The sequence below is a fragment of the Anomaloglossus baeobatrachus genome, chromosome 6 (assembly GCF_048569485.1).
Source record: "Anomaloglossus baeobatrachus isolate aAnoBae1 chromosome 6, aAnoBae1.hap1, whole genome shotgun sequence".
NCBI lineage: Eukaryota > Metazoa > Chordata > Amphibia > Anura > Aromobatidae > Anomaloglossus > Anomaloglossus baeobatrachus.
The window spans coordinates 11336656-11360055 of NC_134358.1; the positions used below are offsets into that span (position 1 = coordinate 11336656).

At 53.7% G+C, this 23400-nt stretch overlaps 1 protein-coding gene across 1 annotated transcript in view; it reads right to left on the reverse strand.

Annotated features, from left to right (window-relative positions):
• LOC142243779 (uncharacterized) overlaps nucleotides 1–23400 on the reverse strand; it is a 260986-nt gene that overhangs the window by 182391 nt on the left and 55195 nt on the right. The window contains exon 5 of the mRNA XM_075315979.1: nucleotides 9825–9892. Coding sequence (XP_075172094.1) covers nucleotides 9825–9892 — 68 coding nt within the window. The remainder of the gene's footprint in view (nucleotides 1–9824; nucleotides 9893–23400) is intronic.

Genomic DNA, 23400 nt, shown 5'->3' on the forward strand with positions numbered 1-23400 from the left:
ATAAAACCGGTGATGGACGGGCATCCCGCGGACGGTCTGCATTTTACTAAGGGGGAAAACAGATCAGATGAGTTCTAGAGTTGAGAGTTCGAAGTGGAAATGAGAGGAAGTAAAGTGGTAGAGGAGCAGTCTGAAGTCGGTCCGGGTGTGTGGCCCGGACGGTACAGCAAGGTTGGCAGACGGTGGTGACCGTCTGCAGGAGAGGCCGATTGGAGCGAACTGAAAGGACCGTGGATGGGCGGTGGCCCGGCGGTACCGGACCGGCGAGCAAAGAGAAGCCAGCACCATCCGGCAGGGCTTACGGACCAAGGCTAGGAGTCGCCGTCCAATTTGTCAAATCCGTTAGCAAAGGGAACCTCCGGGGTTTCCCAGTAGTCAAGTCCCAATAGAAGGCGACAGCTCAAACCGTGAAGGGAAACACAGCCACCGCCAAGGCTACAGTTCCCAGGGCCAGAGCCTGCGGGCAAAAGGGGCTCCCTCAGCATCCATCCAAGCTGGGGAGCGGGTTACCGGTGGGAAGCCATTGGAACCGTAACACAACACTTGTGCAGGGAAAGGCAGTCACCATCAACCTATCGGGAGCAGAAACCACCGCAGCCGCCAGTGGGCCCCGTCCATCCAGCCGTGTGTTTTACCAAGGACTTTGTCTTCGTCATTGGCTGAGTGAGTACTACCGTGCTGTGCGGCACAGCGCTGCCCCCGCGACCCTGCACCTCGCCAGGCCCCGTAACCCGCCTGCCATCCCTAACCCTCACTGGGCCCCGGGACAACCAACCCCCTACCCACGGAGGGGAGAACCAACATCCAAGCTGCTCCCAGTCATCGCTCCCGGGATCCCAGAGCAGCGGTCGTGTCACAATCTCACCACAACCGTGGGTGGCGTCACGGACAATATAAATCTCCAAAACCAAAACCAGCCCCCTTTCACTCACGGGCGAGGAGCGCCGCTCGAGGCCTCGGGATCCGGCCCACCGCTCGAGCCACCACCGAGCAGCAAGCGAAACAGTAGCCGTGCCGGACCCGAGCAGTGGGTGAGCGAAGCGCGCCCTCCCCGCCCGCGACAGAGGAACAGTCTGGTCACAGGTAGGTTGCTTCTTTAGGATTTTCGTGACGCCGCTCTCGGTATTGCGGTCAGGTGACCGCCACTGCAGATTAAGGGGTGCCTGGGACTGATGGTGGGTGCAGTCAGTTGTAGTGGCCTCCCGAGAGTGAGGCCAGCCCCAGGGCCCTGTGTAGGTGTGTGAAACCACAGGTCGCAGAATGACTCAGGCACAGTCCAGACAGTCTTTCAGGGTTTTTACTCACAGTTGATGGCAGGGTGAGTAGCTGGGATGAACCAGGCTGGAACCAGATATCCTTCCGGCTGGCTGATGAGGGTGACTAACAACTCGCCTTCCTAGCCCTTGTGTTTTTGTGGTGACCCCGACTTGAAGTCCCTACGGGGGTCACCCAGGGAAGTTGCTGCTGCCTGTTCTCCCCTCGTTTCGGCCCGTTTCCTTGTAGCCTGGACTAGGTCACTCCGGCTGCTTGCCTCCTGTGAACTATGGGCCCTCTCTTTGCTACGTGGCTGCGGATTCTGTGTGGTGGTATGGCGTGGGTCTGAAGTGCCCCCACCGGCAGGTTTGGCAGAAGAAAGGTGAATCTATCTCTGCACTGGGACCTGTTACCCTTACGGGCCTGGTACCTCCCTTGCAGGCCCCTTACTCTGCCACCGCTTTGCTCTCTCTAGCCTTGGGTGGATTTCGGGTGACACTACCAGGTGACCGATCTCCCCCGTCGGTAGTCACTGCGCGGACGCTGTTAGATTGTGCCAGGTTCCAGGGTCCTCTTGCTGCGACTGCTCTTCCTGAGCTGCACACTAAACTGGCTCACTACTGCTCCTCCTCTTCTGTTCTTACCTACGCCACCTAGCAACCAGGCTCTCTACCACACCCCTTGAGTGGAGATGGAGGCCACGCCCCCTCCTGGATTCCCCAGGGGTCCACTTAAAGGTCCATGTGTGAGACCTGATTACTATGCGTCTGTGTAGTCACACCTCGGTCAGCCTTCTGGATTACCTGTATTGTACTGCCCCCAGCATGGGTGCAGTACTCAGTGGTGCCTGACCAGGTCAGGGGCGCCACACTTCTGCGTCCTCAACCTCGTCTGGGTCCTACACCTCCGCTCTAATACTGTCTGGTAAGGCCACCCGCGTTGTAACTGTGCACAAGGAATCCCACACACCTGCTTACTATGCTGGCAGCAGAGCTCAACAGCATCAGGCGGTCGACTCTTTTCTTTGAAATGTCTATGAATTGTGAGTCACACCGCTGAGGAGTTGTGGACGGTTAGCTCTGGAGAGTGAGACCGAGTTTCATCAATGGTTGTCTCCACTCAACCAGCAGCCAGGGAAGGTCGGTTGCGACAATGATGCAAACCTGGGTGCGGCCCTTCGCCATGACAATGTGACACACGTGCCTTGTATGGCTCACGTGTTGAACTTGGTTGTCCATCAATTTTTAAACCACTATCCCGGCCTACATGGCCTTCTGCAGAGAGCACAGTGTAACACCTTTCTGGATCCACACACTTAGACGTGCTGTAAAGGACAGGCTAGAGGCAAGCCACTCACCAAGCTGGACACCCAGAACCCTGAAACCCTTTAACCCCTATACAGTGATTTTGAATGACACAGGGCCCAAGTTGATCAATACCTGTGGAAGGCTGCAGTTCCAGAGAATAGTAGTCAGGCAGGGTCAAAACATTAATTGAGGAAGAGGAACAGAATGGGACGGCCAGGACTTAATCAGAAAACAAGCAGAGGTGAAATGCGGATCGGCCAACGAGGTACATAAACAGCAAGCAGGAAAAGTAGTCAGGTAACAAGCACACAAACTCATAAAACTGAACTGGGGGTAAAAGTAACCAGAGGTTCATAGCTATGTCTGGCAGTGGTCTGCAGACAGGATGGGCATAAAAAAGGGTGCGGTGTCTTCCCATTGGTTGTAGCTGAATGATGGTATTTCATCTGTGAGATACCCACCAGCTACATTCAGCCACTGGTTCTGCATATCTGAAGGTAACGCAGCGCAGTGGGTGAGCATAACCTGCGTCCACCTGCGCCGCTGGCATCGACTCCTCTCCCATCATCAGCACTATGCACGAAAGGAACACGGTGTCACCTGGTGACCGGAGTACAAATTGATTGAGCGGACTCCAGTGGTGACTTAACAGTCGTGTGCGACAATGATGAAAACCTGGCTGCGGCCCGTTAGTCAGGGCAATATGACACACGTGCCTTGTATGGCTCACGTGTTGAACCTGATTCTCCAGCAATTTTTCCCCATGTGGAGAAGACTGTGGAGAAACCAAGCGCAAATAGGGTTTTACCCCAATATGTACGGGGTAGGGAGGGGGGAGTAAGAATACTCACCAAATGTAGTTGTGAAAGTCACAACTACTATGAACGCATGTAATGTGGATCCCAGGCAGCAGCCACCAGCAGACAGCAGATCACAGGGAGTAAAGGAGAGAGGTGTTCACTTGCTGCGCCAAAGAGATCACTCCAGCAGATGTTCAGATTAATGCCACTTTATTAATCATATGGGTCAACGCGTTTCCGGAGCATCTGCCCCCTTCATCAGGACCATCAAGAACAAGAAACATCAAATCTCTTTGATGTTTCTTGTTCTTGATGGTCCTGATGAAGGGGGCAGATGCTCCGGAAACGCGTTGACCCATATGATTAATAAAGTGGCATTAATCTGAACATCTGCTGGAGTGATCTCTTTGGCGCAGCAAGTGAACACCTCTCTCCTTTACTCCCTGTGATCCAGCAATTTTTAAAACACCATCCCGGCCTACATGGCCTTGTGCAGCGGGCACGCTGCTATGTGCTCACTTTCATCCTTCGCACCCAGCAGCTCAACAACTTTCATCGCTCCTGAAGTCTTAGGGTCTGGCGGTTAAACGCCTGAAATGCGATGTTCCGACACGCAGGAATTGGAATCTGCACATGTTGCAGCGTCTGTGGCAGCACCGCAGAGCCCTGCTGAAATACGTTATTATGACGTATACCCTGGGCTCACTTGATCCAGAGGTGGTGCAGATCACGCTGCTGGAGTGGTGTCAGATCAAGGACCTATGCACCCTTCTACACAGTTTACAAATGTCGACGAAGATGTTTAGCACTGGCGATGCCATTCTCAGCGTGACAATTCTGGTCATCTACAAGATGGAGCACACTGTAATTATTATTCGGAGTCAGGTGTTGGGACAAGAGGAAGGGGAGGAAGTACAGGAGGAGTCATATGCAGAAGGGATAATAAGATCTACAAGGTCCAGACGGTGAGCGGCACCTAGGCGTAAGTCATGGTACGGTGGGGGAGAGGGATTAACAAGGGCACATAGTATCAGCAAAACTGTTGAGGAAGGTGCAGGAGCCCATGAAGAAATGGAGGACGAACTGGCGATGGGCATGGAAGACTCAGCAGATGAGTGAGAGCTTGCTCACATTTCGGTTGTGCGAGGTTGGGGGGAGAGGGCAGAGGAAGGAGGCACGATTCTCACCTCTCCGCCACCAACACACCAAGGACTTGTTCCTCCTGGATGCACAAGACACATGAGCGCCTTCTTGCTGCACCACCTACATGACCCTCGGATTGTACAAATTCGAAGTAATGCAGGGCACTGCGGCCGATGCTGCTGCCCCTGACTGCTGAGCCCCTTGCTATGTCACCCATGGTCACCTCTCCCTCCTTCCCACTGTGCAATGTCCCCGCTGTCCCCCTTCCCTGCTGGGACCTCCCCCAGGTCATATAAGCAGCCTCCGGAGTCCCTCCTTTCTCTTACCACAATCTGCCCTCAGGGTAAGCATCGCCGATGGACCCCCTGGAAGCAGCGGTAAGAGAAAGGATCAGACGGGAGGGAGCCGAATGGCTTGCCTCCCTTGTGGGCACCAGCTCCCTCCTGCCGGTTTCCAGCAGCGGTGGGCGCAGGTCTTCCAGACCCTCCCGTCCATCACAGCGTCTAAGCCCCACAACAGACCCCAGGCGCAGGGCGGCCCGGGCCAGAAGGTCCAGTCCGCTCTCACCTCCGGCCCACGAACCCACGGTTCCCCTGCCAGCGCGGGCGCCAACGTGGGCGCCACCGCCACCGCCACGCAGCGCACCTTCCCCCAGGCATGGTGCGTCCCCCCGGATGACACGCCCCCTATGTGACTCACCGTTACATGCGGTGTCACATCCTGTAACCATGGCTGCCGCATCACTTCCTGTGACACGGCGACCATGTGACTATACGGCACTTCCGGTTTTCGGAGCCCGGACCGGAAGTGACGTCAGTAAAAGGAAAAGCGGCAAATTTAAAGGGAAATGCAGCCATTAACAAACATGCTTTATAACTGCATTTCTGGCCCAGCGTTCGCATTCATTACAAAGCGAACGTGGTGGTCTGCAGCAGGTTCCCACCCACCCTCCAGCCAGCAATCTCCACTGCCCTCTTATCGCTCATCATCAGCCAGGCCACATTGTGGGAGCATCAGAAAGCAGAAGCTCATCAACTGAGGGATCAGCACACTCTGACTCGCACCAGCAATGCAGGGACTATCATGGGCACCTTTTCCAAGCTGACCCTGACAAGAACATGGAGTACCATGGAGAGGAGGATCCATCTTTACCCCTGACACCACCATGCTCCCACCTACAGCTACAACAGCGGGAAATCCAAGGTACCCCACCTTTAGATTTACCCCCCCTGCACCCCCTGCCGACCCCTCCAATCTACCCATTGCCCATCCTGCCAGTAAGCCAACCGCAGGTAGAAACAAGGCACTCGTGACGCGTGGGGTCAGCCGAGCCTGGATCGTCAGCTCCCCATCGCAGACCCCTTAGGGGTCATAATCACAGAAGATCGCCGTCCACTTCCCGCAGCAGGAGCCAGGATAGCCACGAGTGTCATTCCCGGCGCTCACGGCACAATCACCATTCCCGTTCGTCCAACCGCAGCAAGAGGTCATCCCGCAGGAGACATAACACACCATCCAGCACTGCGTCATCGGACTCTCGCCGCAGCCGCTCACTAAGCGGCCCTCCAGGCGAAAGGTTTGCTACCCACCGTAACCACGGCGAACCACTACCCGAAGAACTACCCCAGATGGCGGCGCCAGAGGACCAACCTACGACATCGGCCGGTGAGTACAGCTTTACCAGCGCTTGGGCAGGGGGGACCCATCCAGGAGTAATGAGGGAAGCGGTTCGTTCACCATCGGGACTAGTTCTGGTTAACCCCGCGTTTGTACAACGCCAAGACGTAGAGCAGCAGCGCCCCGACTTACACAGGGACATGTTCTATTGTGGTGTTTCACCGCTAGGAACCCACCTAACCCCGGAAACAGTTAAAAAAAATTTGGGCTAACGATTATGTGGATATCTGGTCCCTAATATCAACAGACCAAAACACCGTCGACACAGAAAGGCGAGGCAATGACCGCCAGTTCGCTAAAAAACCCACCGTAGCCAAGACCATAAATAATTGGTTGCACGCTTTCTGCATTCTGGGGTGCGTGATGGGTCAGAAGCACCCCGAACGCTGCTCAGAACTCTTCACTTACTGCGACACCATTTACAACTCCTATAAAACCCATGGGGGTTCTGTGTGGTGGAAGTACGATGAAGAATTTAGGAGACGCCTGGCACTCCAACCCCAACTAGGTTGGGGCGTTAAGGCGACTGATTCGTGGCTCAGACTGATGATGGCGCAAAAGTCCTTTCAGTCCTTTCCAGGCCCCTTTTCCTCCCACCACGCTACACCGGGAGCCGCAAATGTCCGCAGACCAGGTTGCTGCTGGCTCTTCAATGAAGGCCATTGCAGGTATCAAGGTCTCTGCAAATACAAGCACGAGTGCTCATCATGCGGGGGCAATCACACCTCCTCCAAATGTGACAAGCAACCAGCCAGGCATCACGCAAAAAATGCACCACCAGGTACCAAGGACTCCAGTGAACGTGCACGAGATGGAGCCATGGCTCGAACGTTACCCCAATAAGGCTGCGGTCGACACCATCAGAGACGGTTTCACCCACGGTTTCTTTATCCCCTTTATTTTCTCCTCAGAACCAACCTTCGCCCCCAACCTAAAATCTGCTCGGGATCTCCCACAGGTCCTGGAGAACAAACTACTAAAGGAAGTGGCGCTAGGCCACGTAGCAGGCCCATTCACTAATTTACCATTCCCAAACCTTCGTGTTTCACCCCTAGGGGTAGTGCCTAAGAAAGAAAAGGGCGAATTTCGCCTCATACACCACTTATTCTTCCCGGCTGGGAGGTCAGTAAATGACGGCATCCCCTCAGAGGACTCAGCAGTGTCCTACGTGTCTTTTGACAAAGCAGTCGCACTTGTGCGTAAAGCGGGGCAAGGAGCATTAATGGCTAAATCGGACATAGCGTCTGCCTTTCGCCTGCTACCAGTGCACCCCGATTGTCACCACCTGCTGGGGTGCTATTTCAACAAAAAATTCTTTTATGACGTGTCTTCCCATGAGTTGCGCCATATCCTGCTCTCACTTTGAGCTCTTCAGCTCGTTCCTAGAATGGGTGGTTAAGGACGTGGCAAAGAACAAATCGGTCACCCATTATCTAGATGATTTCCTGTTCGTTGGCCCCGCCAACTCGGAAACATGCGCTACCGCGTTAAACTCCTTCCAGCCATTAGCGGACAAGTTTGGGGTTCTGCTGTCGGCCGAAAAAACAGTTGTCCCTGTAACCTGCCTTTCCTTTTTGGGAATCGAGATAGACTCAACTAACATGATGTTTCGGTTACCACTGGAAAAGGTCCAAAAAACCACATCGCTCATTGACGGGTTCTGCGCGGTTCGCAAGGTAACCCTGGCGCAAATGCAATCTCTATTAGGCCTGCTCGCCTTCGCCTGTAGAGTCATGCCCATGGGAAGGGTCTTTTCCCGGAGGCTTTGCCTGGCCACTAGGGGCATAGCTGCCCCCCATCACAGGTTTCGCATCACCAGAGCTCTACATGAGGACCTGGGTGTATGGAGGTCCTTTTTAGCCACTTACAATGGACGCACGTGTTTCCAGGAAAAGGAGGTTTCCAGCTCAGACATATCTCTATTTTTGGATGCTGCCGGGTGCACCGGATTCGGAGTTTTCCTCGGTCCCAATTGGTGCGCTAGTTGCTGGCCCAAAAATTGGCACTTGTCAGGCTGGACTAAAAACATCACCTTACTCAAGCTGTTCCCTATAGTAGTAGCTACGGCTCTTTGTACAAAACAGCTGGCGAACAAACGAATCTGCTTCTGGACGGACAACATAAGTGTCGTCCACGCCATTAACCACCTGTCATCTTCCTCCCTGCCAGTGATCTGCTTACTGCGGTATTTAGTTCTCAAGTGCCTCGAGCATAACATCTGGTTCAGGGCCCGTCACGTGCCAGGGATCGATAACACTATTGCTGATGCCTTATCGGGTTTTGAATTTCAGAAGTTTCGTGTATTACACCCGGAAGCGGACAACATTGGCCAGAACTGTCCACAGTTCCTCTGGACGGTCCCCGAGGACAGCTGATGCCTTTGGTCCAGGCATCCCTAGCTCCATAAACATGGCGTTCGTACGGTAAGGCTTGGAATGAATGGTTAAATATAGCACAACCGCTGCTTAGTTTCTCAGCAATTCCGTTGCCTGGTACATAGCGCATTTGCATACTAATGGCGTGTCGGGTATAGTAGCGCAGCAGCGGCTCGCAAGCATAGCCTTTCACTTCCGGGTTCGTGGATGGCCCGATGTCACCAAGGCCTTCCTGTTTACGCAGACCGTTAAAGGCAGGAAGCGGAAGCGTCGGTGCACCGAAAGCAGGAGGCCCATTTCATTTGCCATCCTTTCATGCACAATAAACCAGCTAGGCGACGTATGCGCCAATGACAGCGAGGTCCTCTTGTTCTTGGCCGCCTTCTCGCTTGCATTCTTCGGGGCTTTGCGAATCAGCGAATTAGTCAGCAGATCATCAGCTCGTCCCGGTAGTCTGCTACGCGACGACGTTATAATTTGCAATGGTGGAGTACGGGTTCGCATAAGGCGCTCTAAAACAGATCAGCTCGGTAGAGGAGTTTGGTTCCCCATTTTCCCGTTTCCCGGCCCCCTCTGTCCCATCCTTATCTTGCAGTGTTACTTAGAGTCTCGGGTTCCCAATAAATTCTTTTTAGAGCATGCGGATGGATCCCCGCTCACGGCAATGTAGTTTTCAGCCTTGCTAAAGATGTCTCTTTCCAGCCTGGGTTTACAGCCTGGGGATTATAGCACGCACTTCCGCATAGGCGCAGCAACCGAGGCAGCAATGGCCGGCTTCTCAAATGAGGAGATACAGCGGATAGGGCGTTGGAATTCAGACTGTTTCTTCCGCGATATCAGGCCAGACCTAATTTAACCCCCGACCCCTGCCAACCGCCAGGTTTTACCACAAGTTAACCTCCACCAGAAAGCTATGACAACACTAATATAATGATGGTCGCTGACACTATGATAACTTTGCTGTGTAAAGTAGCTAACAGCTTTTCTTCCTAGATCCGGCGAGACCTAGCATTTGGATCCTAGGTCACTCCCACGTATTCTTGGCAGCACGGCAGGCCGAGTCGAGACCAGGTGGAAGCGAGCTGGGATTTCATCACCTCAAGTTCCACTGGAGAGGAGTTCGGGGCATGGCCTGGACACAGGTCCTGCCCGAGGTAGTGCACTTAGCAAGAAAAGCCACGGGAGCAGTAGTGCTAGTCATCCACGCGGGTTGAAACAACCTGGTAAATGTGAGGATCCAGGAACTGCTCGCGGTCATGCAAGCAGACCTGGATAGGTTTAGCGGCTTCTTCAGCAACGTAGTGGTGGTATGGTCCAGCATATTACTGAGATTAAGCTGGATAGGGGCAAGGAACATAGCGGCATAGCGTTAATATGCGGATTGCCAAATTTATAGCGACAGGAAGGGGTGTAGTGCTGGGACACGAGATGCTGGAATCAGAGATCAGCAGATTGGTGCTAGAGGATGGTTTTAGCCTCAATGATATAGGCCTAGATATTTTCCTGTCGGACAGCCAGGACGGGGTTGAGCGGGCCATGAGGGCCCTGTGTGGGGGTCGCAGCTCAGGCGTGGGCCTTCGCCACTCCGTGGCCGATGGATGATGGATTTGGTGAGAGCCAACCTGTCACGGACGGCCAAAGGCATCGGGCCTCCTCCCTCGGGTTTAAGGCAGATTTGTGCCTGTGGTTTAAAGCTGTGGCCAAAATAACAAGAAAACCCCTTTTATATCAACATTGAATGTTGTTACGTGGATACCTTCAATAAAGTACAAAAGAAAGATATTCCATGTGTGGTCTCCTTCATTGCGTGGTGGGGTGGGGGAACCGGTGGGTGGGTCTCGGCAGTCTGCTGACTACTGGGTTGCCACACTGTTAGATCTCCGGTACAACACAAAATTTTGCGAAATAATTCCTGCCATAGAAAGGGACGCACGTATACAGGAGTATCTGCAGAAGGTGGTACGCAATCTTAGATCTGCTTTTCCCCTAAACACCAGTGCTGCACAGAGTGAATCTCAACGCTTTGTCATGGATAGGAGGAAATGGTCTTTTACTTGTCCACATCGGAGGGACCGAGAGCTGGCTGCTGTGCTGAGATGGCGTTGAGTACGGTGTTCCTGCAGAGTTGCACTTTTGGTCATATACAAAATGAGTTGAAAAAGGACAGATGCTAGTGGAAAGGGGAACAGGTGTGTTGGAAAGGGGAAAAAAGTTTTTGTCCGTGGATTTGGTGGTTAAGCAACAGTAACATTTGCTGAAGAAACACCATCTGTTACGGTGGGACTGGCAGATTTGGATAAGGTGGTATATACTATGTTACCGCTATATAAAAAAATAAAGAAGAAAAGAAAGAGAAAGGTATATATTCCCATCAGCAGTCAGTGTCCACCGTGCTCCCAGATGGAAAAGGAGAGGCTGGCAACTGGAAGGTTCGGTGGAGGATACAGAGCTGTGTGGCTATGAAACTAATAGTAGCCTGAACCGAGTTAGACGCCATTCGGATCTGGAGACTGGGAGCCCTGTTAGCGTCACAGGGCCCACATGCCCACCCAGCTCAGGAACTCCCTGTTAACAACACAGGGGCCATTGAGTACGCTGACCGTGTGCATTGGGGCCACACCTGTGGACAGCAGGCGCATCAGCAGCAGCAGGCCTGTTAATGTCACTGGGCTGCACTAGCAGGACTGGTAGGACAGGAGCTGGTCTTAACCGTTCTGCGTTACCAACTGTGGTGGCGGCCTGCATCGACGCCCTATCCCTGCCTACCTCTGGCCTAAAGCCGCAATGGGTTCAACACATGGAGGTGTGCTCTTTCTGAGCCTAATAGAAGACTGCGCACCTCCTTGTTGGCTCCAGCCCCTTTTATAACCTGGGGCCGCCACAACCCAGGGTGGACCACAATGCACCTCCTGGAGACAAAAGCAGAGTGACACGTCTTGAGTGGCATAACTAGCGTTCTATTCGGAACCGCCACTTCAATGATGACCTCATGGCAGCCACGACCCAAACACCTCAGCGTCTGACCAAGAATAATGAGGTGACAAGTCATAGGAGCGGTCCTCTGCAAGCCAGTTTGGAGTGTCCTGGCCAAATTGTCAGGACACCTGATGCCCTGTTGTCTATATAGGCCCCCCACATCAGGGGCAGGGCCAAAGAGTTCATTACCCGACCTAGCCTCTGATGCAGTAAGTGCCTGAGCATGCTCAGTAGCATGAAATACAGTCTCAGAAGAAAGACTATCAGCTTCAGCATGGTGTCTAGGCACAACACAGGACTTAGACCCGGCACGGAGTGCAAGTACCTGTGCAAAGAGGCTTTTCGCACTAACTGTGGGAGTATGCGCTGTAGCCCGAAATGAGAACTTAGCCTCAGGAATGGCACAGTCAGGCTGAGCATACTCACTAGGCGAAACACTGGAGTTAGGCTGCGGCTGGGGTAAATTGGCACACGCATGCGCACTAGCCGCCTCTCCATACTTAGACGTGGAGGAGAAAGTAGCCAGCTGGACAACCGGAGGCACAGCCCTAAATGGCAGCTGACGCCTGGGCGCAACTGGAACCGCAGCACGCTGCTTGCGTATACGGCGGCACCGATTCGTAACAACAAATAACAGCCAAAATAACAGGTGTACTGCTTCCCGTGGATTATCTGATATGATCCCTTTTTTTTAACGGACACGACCATCGCTAACAAATGTATATGAGGCACCAAAACAGCAGCTGCTTCAATGGATCTCAAGTGCTCCATAAAGTGGCCTGTCCTCCACCTCAAGGTCAATATCCCAAATACTCCATTCCTCTGTGGTGTCAACCCAATCGCACTTGCTTCCTAACAGCTCTCAAGTTTCCACCAGCTGTGCTGAGTATGGGGTAACAGAGATGGTTGAGTCTGCAGAGCTGTTCAGTCACACTATAGCCTGGGAATCAGAGGTCTGCTCCAAAGCTGCAGCGAGTACAGACAAAGAAGTTATTATTATTATTTATTTAAAGAGCACCATTGATTCCATGGTGCTGTACATGAGAAGGGGGTAACATACAGAATACATATACAATAGACAGACTGGTACAGAGGGAAGAGGGCCCAGCCCTTGCAGGATTACATTGTAAAGTATTTTGGGGAGGAGACAGTAGGTGTGGTGTACGTTGGGCGGCAGCTACGCACGGTGGTGGTGTCATTGAAGGTTATAGTCATTTCTGAACAGATGAGTTTACAGGTTCCGCTTGAAGCTTGCGGGTGTAGCAGATAATCTGACGTGTTGAGGCAGCGAATTCCAGGAGACAGGGGAAATGATCTGCACAGATAGCCAGAAGCTTTGTGAGTCTGATCCAGGCCCCGATGAAGAAGGTGCTGAGCATAATGTACACCCTCATTTCCAAACCGTAAATCCTCCTGGTGGAGACAATGGGGAACATGATGAGGAGACTCGGATACCTGATTGGAACGACAACTTTACTATTCGGTCAGGGCAGGAAGAGGTTGTCTAGGAGGACTCAGGACGAGGGGAATGAAAACACAGAGGGTGATGATGAGGTTGGAGACCACACTTACTGTCAAACCAAAGTCAGCCAGTCGATGAGGTCAGCAGAGGAGGTGGAAGAGGATGCTACTGACGACGAGTTTATGTTGTGTCTTCCTGGACAGAGACAAAGTACTGGAAGCACGTCAACAACTTAATCCTCGGCCACAACTCTGCCTCTGAGCAGAAGTCGTGTTGGCTATGCAAGTCACATGGGTTCTAAGCCTTGCGTAGCCTGGGGCTTTTTGGACATCGCAAAGGATCACCCAAGTCATGTAATCTGTAAGATTTGTCAACAATCTCTAAGTAGAAGGCAAAAACTCACAACTTTGAGTACTTCCACCATGAAGTGTCACATGGATATGAATTGATAGCGTGAGGGTGTATTGCTCAGCTTTAGCCACTTTCAAAACAACATGCTTATTTGCCGTTCATTGCATGCATTGTTGCAGACTACACACAAGGGGCTGCTGTTTTTTTGGATCTGCCTTTGTCTGTTTGGTCACTATGGCAATAGCAAATTGGTCTTCGGCTCTGGACTTGGAGATGCTGTATATGAACAAAAGGAAAAGCTAAAGGTGTGTGTTACAGCAAGGAGCCACCGCGGAAACACTTCGTTCAATTGTGAGGGGAGTCGTGTTGTACTTTGATGAGGTGTACCGTAACGGCAGTGAGCAGTGTGAGGTAAATCCGGAGATATGACGATAAATCATGATATTCAAGTATGTCAGGAAGCCCTCTCCTGGTGTCACCCCCCCCCCCTTTCCTTCACACAACTGGTTTAGCAACAAATCCCATGGCCATGTCCTGTGATATGGAAATTAGGTGGCTTTAGGACAATGGACACAGGATGACTCCCTGCCGTCACCCTGTAGTAGGAGCTGCTAGCTAGTTAGCAAGGCTATGGGAATAGCCAGACAGAACGACTCCAGTAAAAAATGGTTCATATCTCGCAAGCCATATTTCCGATAAATATGGCAACCATAAAAATGGTGTCTCCGCATGTGGACGATGCCGGCACCCCCTTTTTATGGGAGCAGGACATTGGGAAATGCCCCAGGCGTGATATCAGCCAATGGGGAACTGGCAGACAGGTCATGAGTCCCCTCGTTCTGTAGCTAAATTCATAACTGTCACAATGAGAGCATTGGCGTCCGCCTACGACGCTCCCAGGCAAAGTTATGGCCCATATTCCATGTTGGGATATTGTCCATAACTCAAGCCAGGGGTGGAGCAGTGCTCCCTGTGAGGTCACTAAGGTAGGAGGGGACCTGGATCTGCCCAGGTTGATAACCCTACTTCGGCCATTTTCCAGTGTTCTTCTGCTCGGGGGCCTGGTTGGGAAAGACCTGTGAGGGAGTTCCTGGAAACCTGGTCTACAGCGCCCCCCTGTGGCCAGACGCAACAAGGTAACTGCTGGAACTGTGTATGCCTGTTTGTAACCCATGCTTTGATTGTAACTGTACTCTGACATATGTATATTCTGTAGATTCCCTATTGTATATATTGTAGTTTCTAGTGTGCTTTAGGCTGATTAAATTATATCATTAATCTGGGGCTGTTCTGTTATCTCGATCTTGAATCCCACGTCTGTGTGTTCGGCTAATAGTTACCGTAAATCGGTTGGTGGCAGCGAATTGTGCCAAGGATTATTGTGGGGAGGCCAGTGAGATTCGGGGAGATTTTATATATTCCGCCCGCGGAGGTCGGGGGAATATATACCCTACTCTCACCGGGGACCCTTCAATAATCGGCATAAGTAGTATAGCGGCCTCCTTGCTTATGGTCGGGCAATTCCATAATTGGCCTGACTATAAGAGGGGCGCTAGAGAGCGCGTCACGTGCTCTGTCTGTCGGTCGGGAGGTATAAAGGAGGGGTGACCCCCACTTGTTACCCCCCGATTGTGACGTACTGGTAGCCAGCGCGGGGGATTTCTGAGTGACCCCCCGGTGGTTTGTGACATATTGGTGGCATAGCGGTGGGATCGAGATAATAGTGTGTGTGAGTGTGAGACCCATACTCCCAGACACTAAAGACTGCCTGCAGCAGCTGTGGCTGCTGGGGTCTTCAGACTAGCTCAACACTAGAGTGTCAGAGTGCAGATACTGTAAGGTGTGTGGAGGCATCAGGTGTCAGTTCTGTGTCAGTGACCAAAAGTCTGCAAGAATGGCTGATGGCACCAGGAGCAGAGCTATGCAACTGGCCAATGCTAAGGCAGGAGCCGAAGAGAGGGAGGACGGTGCTGTGGACAGCAATGAGGAGGTTGCCCACGAGTCCTCCAGGAGCTCGACGCCAGAAAACCGTTCTGCCGAGGACATTGCGCAACCTGGCACTGCTGGACAAGATGAGGAGGAGCTCACCCAAGGTTCCTCAACGAGCCAGATGCCAGCCCTCCGCTCTGAAAGGGACAGTGAATCGCCTAGCTCTGCAGCGTGCCGCAGATCACCACGTGCCATTCCACCGAGCCTGGGAGGCTCGGATAGCCTTCTTCAAATGGCTATGGCCCTTCTCCAGGCTGGAGACCAGAAGGGCTACAAGGAACTCCTGGCAGAGCGCAGGGCAGAGCGGCACGCAGAGCGTGAGGCTGCGGAGCGAGAGCGGCAGGCAGCGCGTGAAGAGCGAGAGCGACAGGCAGACCGTGACTACCAGCTGCAGCTAGCTCAGCTCCGGCCCTCATCAGCCACATGTGACCTTCGAGACACCAAACTTCCAAAGGTCCGTGTTGAGGACTTCCCAGTGCTGGAGAAGGATGGAGACTTGGACTCTTTCTTGACTGCGTTTGAACGGACTTGCTTGCAGCACCATCTGAACAAGGACCAGTGGGCCAAATACCTGACCCCCCGTTTAAGGGGTAAGGCCCTGGATGTCCTTGGGGACTTGCCTGCTGAGGCAGATCAGGGCTACGACACCATCAAGCGGGCCCTGATCCAACAGTACAACCTCACTCCAGAGTCCTACCGCAAGAAGTTCCGGAGCCTACAGAAGGGACCAAAGGACTCCTGGGCTGACCACCGGCGGGCACTTGCCCGAGCTGCCGACCACTGGACCCAAGGCCTGCAGCTTTCCACCGGACCGGAGATCCTGGACTTGTTCGTCACGGAGCAACTCTTGTGGAACTGCCCTGAGGATCTCCGCCAGTTCATCCGAGACCAGAAGCCAAAGGGGTCCACGGCTACAGCTGCCCTTGCCGATGACTACACCAACAACCGGGCCCCTGAGGCCAGGAGAGCGGCCACCAGCAGCACCTGGAGAGGGGGTAAGATGAATTCTGCGACTGCCCCACCTGCCCCTAGACTGCAGGGGGTGTCCCCCTCAACTCCCCTCTCCAGGCCCGTGGCAGAACCAAGACGGTGCCACCAGTGCAACCTACCTGGACACTTCAAGGCCATGTGCCCTCAGCGTCCCAAGGCCCCGGCTCCGTCCCCGTCCCAAGGGCCGCCCAAGGTGTATTGTGTGGGTGGGGGTGGTGGTAGGTCCCTGGACAGCTTCCAACCTGTCACCGTCGGCCGGTCTGTGACCATGGGACTGCGAGACAGCGCCTCGGAGGTGACTCTGGTGCGGCCTGAGATGGTGTCCCCCCAAGACTTGATCCCTGGAAAAACCCTCGCTGTCTCCGGGATTGGAGGCATTGACCCGGCGCTGCCTGTTGCTGACATTTATGTGGACTGGGGCGCAGGGCGAGGGGTGAGGGAGGTGGGGGTAACTGATCGGATCCCTGCAAACGTGCTACTTGGGACAGATTTGGGGCAGATAACCTCCCAGTTTGGGCCCCAACCAAGGGCTGAACCTTCAGCCCGTACTGACATGCCTCCGGACAATGTTAATGTGTTATCTATGAATGATGTAAGGGAGGAGGGAGTGAACTCTGATATTTCTGCTTGCATAGACACCATAGACACACACTCAGCTGCAGCTGTGACAGGGGAGGGGGTCAGAGAAAGGTGTGACAATGCCTCTACAAGTAACCAGCCTGTGAGCTGGGATCTGTTGCCCTCTGCAGGGATAAGCAGAGAGCAGGGTGCTGCAGGGGGAGGACCAGTGTGTGGGGTGGGGGCTACCACAGCAAATGTGGGGTCCCCAGAGATTTCACAGCGGGGTTCTGTTGCTGCAGGAGGGGAACAGGCAGGTGAGATTGGGGCCGGTCCAGGAGCGGAAGTGCTCCCAGGTAAGATCTCGGTGCATGGTTCCCCCACAACCGGGGTGTCAGGAAGCCAGGTAGGTCTGCCTGAACCGGCGACTTGGTCAGGAACGGAGGAGGAGCAGGCACGACCCACGGTCGCAGCGGCTGTGGCCGCTGTCACCCGCAGTGGGAGTGCTGGAAGCCAAGGGGCCTCCCGGAGGTCCGATAGCTCTTCCCCTTCTGACCAAGTGGCAGCCGAGTCAGGTGGAGGCCAGGACACAGGTCCCGGGGTACTGACTGAAGATGTGACAGTCTCGTCGATTCTGGCCACATCTAGTCAGGGGTTTCAGGCAGCGTTAGAAGCTGACGACAGCCTGAAAGCTCTTAAGGAGCAGGCGGCACAGCCTCCCTCGGACTCGGACCCGGAGCGAGTGGTCTGGGACCAAGGACGGCTGTACCGGGCCACGGTCCAGCAGGGTTCACCGGAGGCGTGGCCCAGGGACCGACAGTTGGTGGTACCCTATCCGTTCCGGACGGAGTTGTTGCGGATCGCACATGAGATTCCGATGGCCGGACACCTAGGGATCGCTAAGACCAAGGCCAGGTTAAACCAGCATTTCTACTGGCCAAAAATGGGGGCCGATGTGGCTGCCTACTGCCGTTCGTGTGAAACCTGTCAGAGAGTGGGGAAGGCGGGGCCACGCCCCAAAGCCCCACTGGTATCTCTGCCAATCATCGATGAGCCTTTCAGGAGGGTGGCTGTGGATCTGGTCGGCCCGCTGGCCATCCCCAGCAGCTCCGGGAAACGCTTCATACTGACGGTAGTGGACTATGCCACCCGGTACCCAGAAGCAGTGGCCTTGTCGTCCATTCGGGCTGACAAGGTGGCCACCGCATTGCTGGAGATTTTCTCCCGAGTGGGTTTTCCCCAGGAAATGCTCACTGACCGGGGGACCCAATTCATGTCCCAGCTGATGGAGGCCCTCTGTAAGCAAGTCCAGGTGCGACATCTGGTGGCCAGCCCGTACCATCCACAGACTAATGGCCTGTGCGAGCGGTTCAATGGCACCTTAAAGCAGATGCTTAAGATGTTGGTCGACTCCCATGGGCGTGACTGGGAGCGGTATCTCCCACACCTGTTATTTGCTTACCGGGAGGTTCCACAGGCCTCAACAGGATTCTCACCGTTTGAGCTCCTGTACGGGCGACGTGTGCGGGGCCCCCTGGCTCTGGTGAAAGAGGCTTGGGAAGGGGATTTGGCCACCCCTGGAGTGTCGGTTATCGAGTATGTCATGCGCTTCCGGGACAAAATGCAGGCCTTGACGCAACTGGTACACGACAATATGGCTCAAGCCCAGGCCGATCAGAAGCGTTGGTACGACCAGAACGCTTGTGAGAGGACCTACCAAGTGGGTCAAAAGGTGTGGGTACTGGTCCCCGTACCACAGGACAAGCTTCAGGCAGCCTGGGAAGGCCCATACCTCGTGTACCAGCAGCTCAACCCTGTAACGTACCTGGTCACCCTGGACCCTGCCCGTGGAAGGCGGAAGCCCTTCCATGTGAACATGATGAAGGCACATCATGAGCGGGAGGCATGTGCGCTCCCCGTGTGCAACCTGCCCGAGGAGGGAGAAGCGGAAACCCTCCTGGATATGCTAGCCCAGGTTAGGGCAGGCGGATCCATTGAGGATGTGGAGGTTGGCCACCAGCTCTTGGAGGACCAACGGTCCCAGCTGTGGGCCACCCTACACCCCTTCCGGGGGTTGTTTACCAACCAGCCCGGAAGGACTGACTTGGCTGTCCATCACGTGGACACTGGGGATCATCCCCCGATCCGGCGTTCAGCATATCGGGTCTCCCTGGAGGTGCAGCAACACATGCGCCAGGAGATTGACGAGATGCTGAAGCTGGGGGTGATCCAGGCATCCAACAGCGCTTGGGCCTCGCCTGTAGTCCTCGTCCCTAAGAAGGACCGAACCACTCGGTTCTGCGTGGACTACAGGGGGCTCAATGCGGTCACGGTCGCCGATGCGTACCCAATGCCACGCATCGATGACCTGCTCGATCAGTTGGCCGGGGCTCAGTACCTGACCATCATGGATCTGAGCCGGGGATATTGGCAGATCCCCCTGACTCGCAAGGCCAGGGAACGCTCTGCCTTTATTACCCCATTTGGACTGTACGAGTCCACGGTGATGCCATTCGGGATGAGGAATGCCCCTGCCACTTTCCAGCGGATGGTCAACACCCTGCTCAAGGGACTTGAAGGGTACGCGGCCGCGTACCTAGATGACATTGCCGTCTTCAGTCCCACCTGGGAGGACCACCTAGAGCATCTAGCACAGGTGCTCAGGCGGATCCACCGGGCAGGTTTGACCATCAAGCCGGGAAAGTGTCAGCTGGCCATGAACGAGGTCCAGTACCTCGGTCACCGGGTAGGCGGGAGAACACTGAAGCCCGAGCCTGAGAAAGTGGAGGCCATCGCATCCTGGCCCACCCCCAGGACCAAGAAGCAGGTGATGTCCTTCTTGGGGACCGCTGGGTACTATAGGAGGTTTGTTCCATGCTATAGTAGCCTGGCAAAGCCCTTGACGGACCTCACCAAGAAGAAGCTGCCCTCTGCAGTCGATTGGACAATGGACTGCGAGACAGCCTTCCGGGCCCTAAAGGACGCCCTGTCCAGCCCGCCCGTGCTACAGGCAGCCGACTTCACGCGGCCGTTTGTAGTACAGACCGACGCCAGTGACTTCGGCCTCGGTGCGGTGCTCAGCCAGGTGGACTCTGCGAGCCAAGAGCACCCAGTCTTGTACCTGAGCAGGAAGCTGTTACCAAGGGAAGTTGCCTATTCCACGATGGAGAAGGAGTGCCTGGCCATAGTGTGGGCCCTGCAGCGTCTGCAACCCTATCTATACGGGCGCCACTTCATCGTGGAGACGGACCACAATCCCCTCAGCTTGTTGCACACCGTCTCTGGGACGAATGGGCGATTGTTGCGATGGAGCCTTGCGCTCCAGCAATACAACTTCACCATTCGCCACAAAAGGGGCCGTGACCACGGTAACGCAGACGGGCTGTCCCGACAAGGAGAGGTCGCGGACGGGCGCACGGGGGAACACCGGAGTGTGCTGCCCCCTAGCGCCCTCAAAAGGGGGGAGGTGTGAGGTAAATCCGGAGATATGACGATAAATCATGATATTCAAGTATGTCAGGAAGCCCTCTCCTGGTGTCACCCCCCCCCCTTTCCTTCACACAACTGGTTTAGCAACAAATCCCATGGCCATGTCCTGTGATATGGAAATTAGGTGGCTTTAGGACAATGGACACAGGATGACTCCCTGCCGTCACCCTGTAGTAGGAGCTGCTAGCTAGTTAGCAAGGCTATGGGAATAGCCAGACAGAACGACTCCAGTAAAAAATGGTTCATATCTCGCAAGCCATATTTCCGATAAATATGGCAACCATAAAAATGGTGTCTCCGCATGTGGACGATGCCGGCACCCCCTTTTTATGGGAGCAGGACATTGGGAAATGCCCCAGGCGTGATATCAGCCAATGGGGAACTGGCAGACAGGTCATGAGTCCCCTCGTTCTGTAGCTAAATTCATAACTGTCACAATGAGAGCATTGGCGTCCGCCTACGACGCTCCCAGGCAAAGTTATGGCCCATATTCCATGTTGGGATATTGTCCATAACTCAAGCCAGGGGTGGAGCAGTGCTCCCTGTGAGGTCACTAAGGTAGGAGGGGACCTGGATCTGCCCAGGTTGATAACCCTACTTCGGCCATTTTCCAGTGTTCTTCTGCTCGGGGGCCTGGTTGGGAAAGACCTGTGAGGGAGTTCCTGGAAACCTGGTCTACAGCGCCCCCCTGTGGCCAGACGCAACAAGGTAACTGCTGGAACTGTGTATGCCTGTTTGTAACCCATGCTTTGATTGTAACTGTACTCTGACATATGTATATTCTGTAGATTCCCTATTGTATATATTGTAGTTTCTAGTGTGCTTTAGGCTGATTAAATTATATCATTAATCTTGGGCTGTTCTGTTATCTCGATCTTGAATCCCACGTCTGTGTGTTCGGCTAATAGTTACCGTAAATCGGTTGGTGGCAGCGAATTGTGCCAAGGATTATTGTGGGGAGGCCAGTGAGATTCGGGGAGATTTTATATATTCCGCCCGCGGAGGTCGGGGGAATATATACCCTACTCTCACCGGGGACCCTTCAATAATCGGCATAAGTAGTATAGCGGCCTCCTTGCTTATGGTCGGGCAATTCCATAATTGGCCTGACTATAAGAGGGGCCCCCCGTCACGTGCTCTGTCTGTCGGTCGGGAGGTATAAAGGAGGGGTGACCCCCACTTGTTACCCCCCGATTGTGACGTACTGGTAGCCAGCGCGGGGGATTTCTGAGTGACCCCCCGGTGGTTTGTGACAAGCAGCATCCTGTGCCACAGACCAACATTCTTCCGGTGCTGTCTATACTGTTTACCGTGAGAGGAGCGTAAAGTCTGTATTTATGGCAAATGGACATCACAGTACCCGGGTACGGTAGGCTGTGCCCAGACAGTAATGTGTGCACGCAACACTTTGTTTTATTAGCAAAACACATATCTGTTCTGGTTACGCCGACTATATAGACAATAAGACTTGCTGCCTCTGCACTGTCAAATTGTCACGTACAGTTTAAATCATAGAGGGACAGCAACACATGTTTGCATTGACTGTTGCTTTACCAGATTTACATGACTGTGTTGCAGAGCTGTGTGGTTTGCATTCACACTGTTATCATCTGCCTTATCTGTGAGGCTTCAGCTAACAAGGGTTGTCAGGGGGGTAGTGGGTTTTGTCTATGTTTAGGTACATAACTTGGAAGCTCTTGTGATGCGCCACTGGTAAGTCGTGTTCGCACACACACACACGCACACACGCACACACACACAATTACTGCTGCTACGCAGAGGGATTACCAGGTAGTAGGCAACTGAATAGATTGTTCTATTCTTTCAATTTTATGCATGGTTCTTATTGTTTGTTTTGGGAAAGTGAAACAATCATTTATGAACCCAACTGCCTAGAGTCCTTTTCCTGTTGCGTGGTTTTGCTGCATACTGTGGATCCCACCAAATACAAGACTTAAAATGGAGCATAAGTCGCAATGGGAATTTCACTGTGCTACAATGCGGCCTAGCGGGGCTGTGCAACCACTGCCTGCTCCATCAAGTGCATCTGCGTGCTCTTCATCCTCTGTGACTGTGGGGACAGCAGTCACACATGCTTTTTCACACTCAACTTCCACCCCGTTACCCGTAAGCGGGAGTGTGATTGGCAGGTCGTCACTTGTTTTGGAAGTGGAAACAGATGGTATTGTTGAGCTGTCAGACATCGAGAAAACCAGCATTGGATGAAGGAAACATTATATTATTATATCTACGCCTGCACCTTCGTCACAGATTGGCTGGACTACCTGCAGTTAATAATTGCATTCCAGAAATGGAAAGGAGTGTAGAATGCACATGTGTTGTACCTTGCTTGACTGCCCTACTGCAGAGGCTTTCTTCATATTGTCAGCAGAATCCCCACACCAAAGCCCCCCTTTTTCCCAACCGCTAATAAAAACACAACACCCTTCTTTGGATAAATTGGCCAAATCGGCCCGGTTTATTAACAAACATTATAACAGATAATAAATAACCATTTTTACCAATGCAAGGGCGGTTCTTGGAGCCCCAAAACCTGGCGGACACCAAATATTGTTACCAAACCATCCGGCATATTTTGCCCCCAGCCGCGACCACAAGCTCGGGGGCACCACCTTTGCCGGAAAACCGTGTCCCTAACCGACTCTCAGGGGACCCCACCCCTGGAGAGCCCCCCCAAGTCCGCCAGGCAATTACCATACCAGAATAAACAAAGGGGGGTGGTCCCCATCTATCCGATGTACCACCCCCCCACCCCGAATTTCCACCGACTCCAAGAACCCCCCTCGCCACCGCTCGCCGAAATGACTCGAACACCCAATGGAAAATTAAATGAACCTCGACTCCACCGTCTTCCCCGACAAAGATTAAACATATATGTATAGGGCGGGAGGGCGGGACCTTCTCTAACGGTACCTCGCGCCGAAGTAGTGCCCCCCCCTTTCTCCCTGGACATATATACAGCCCCCACCCTGTCCCCTCCCCTGGCCCTATAGATCCACCCCCCTAAA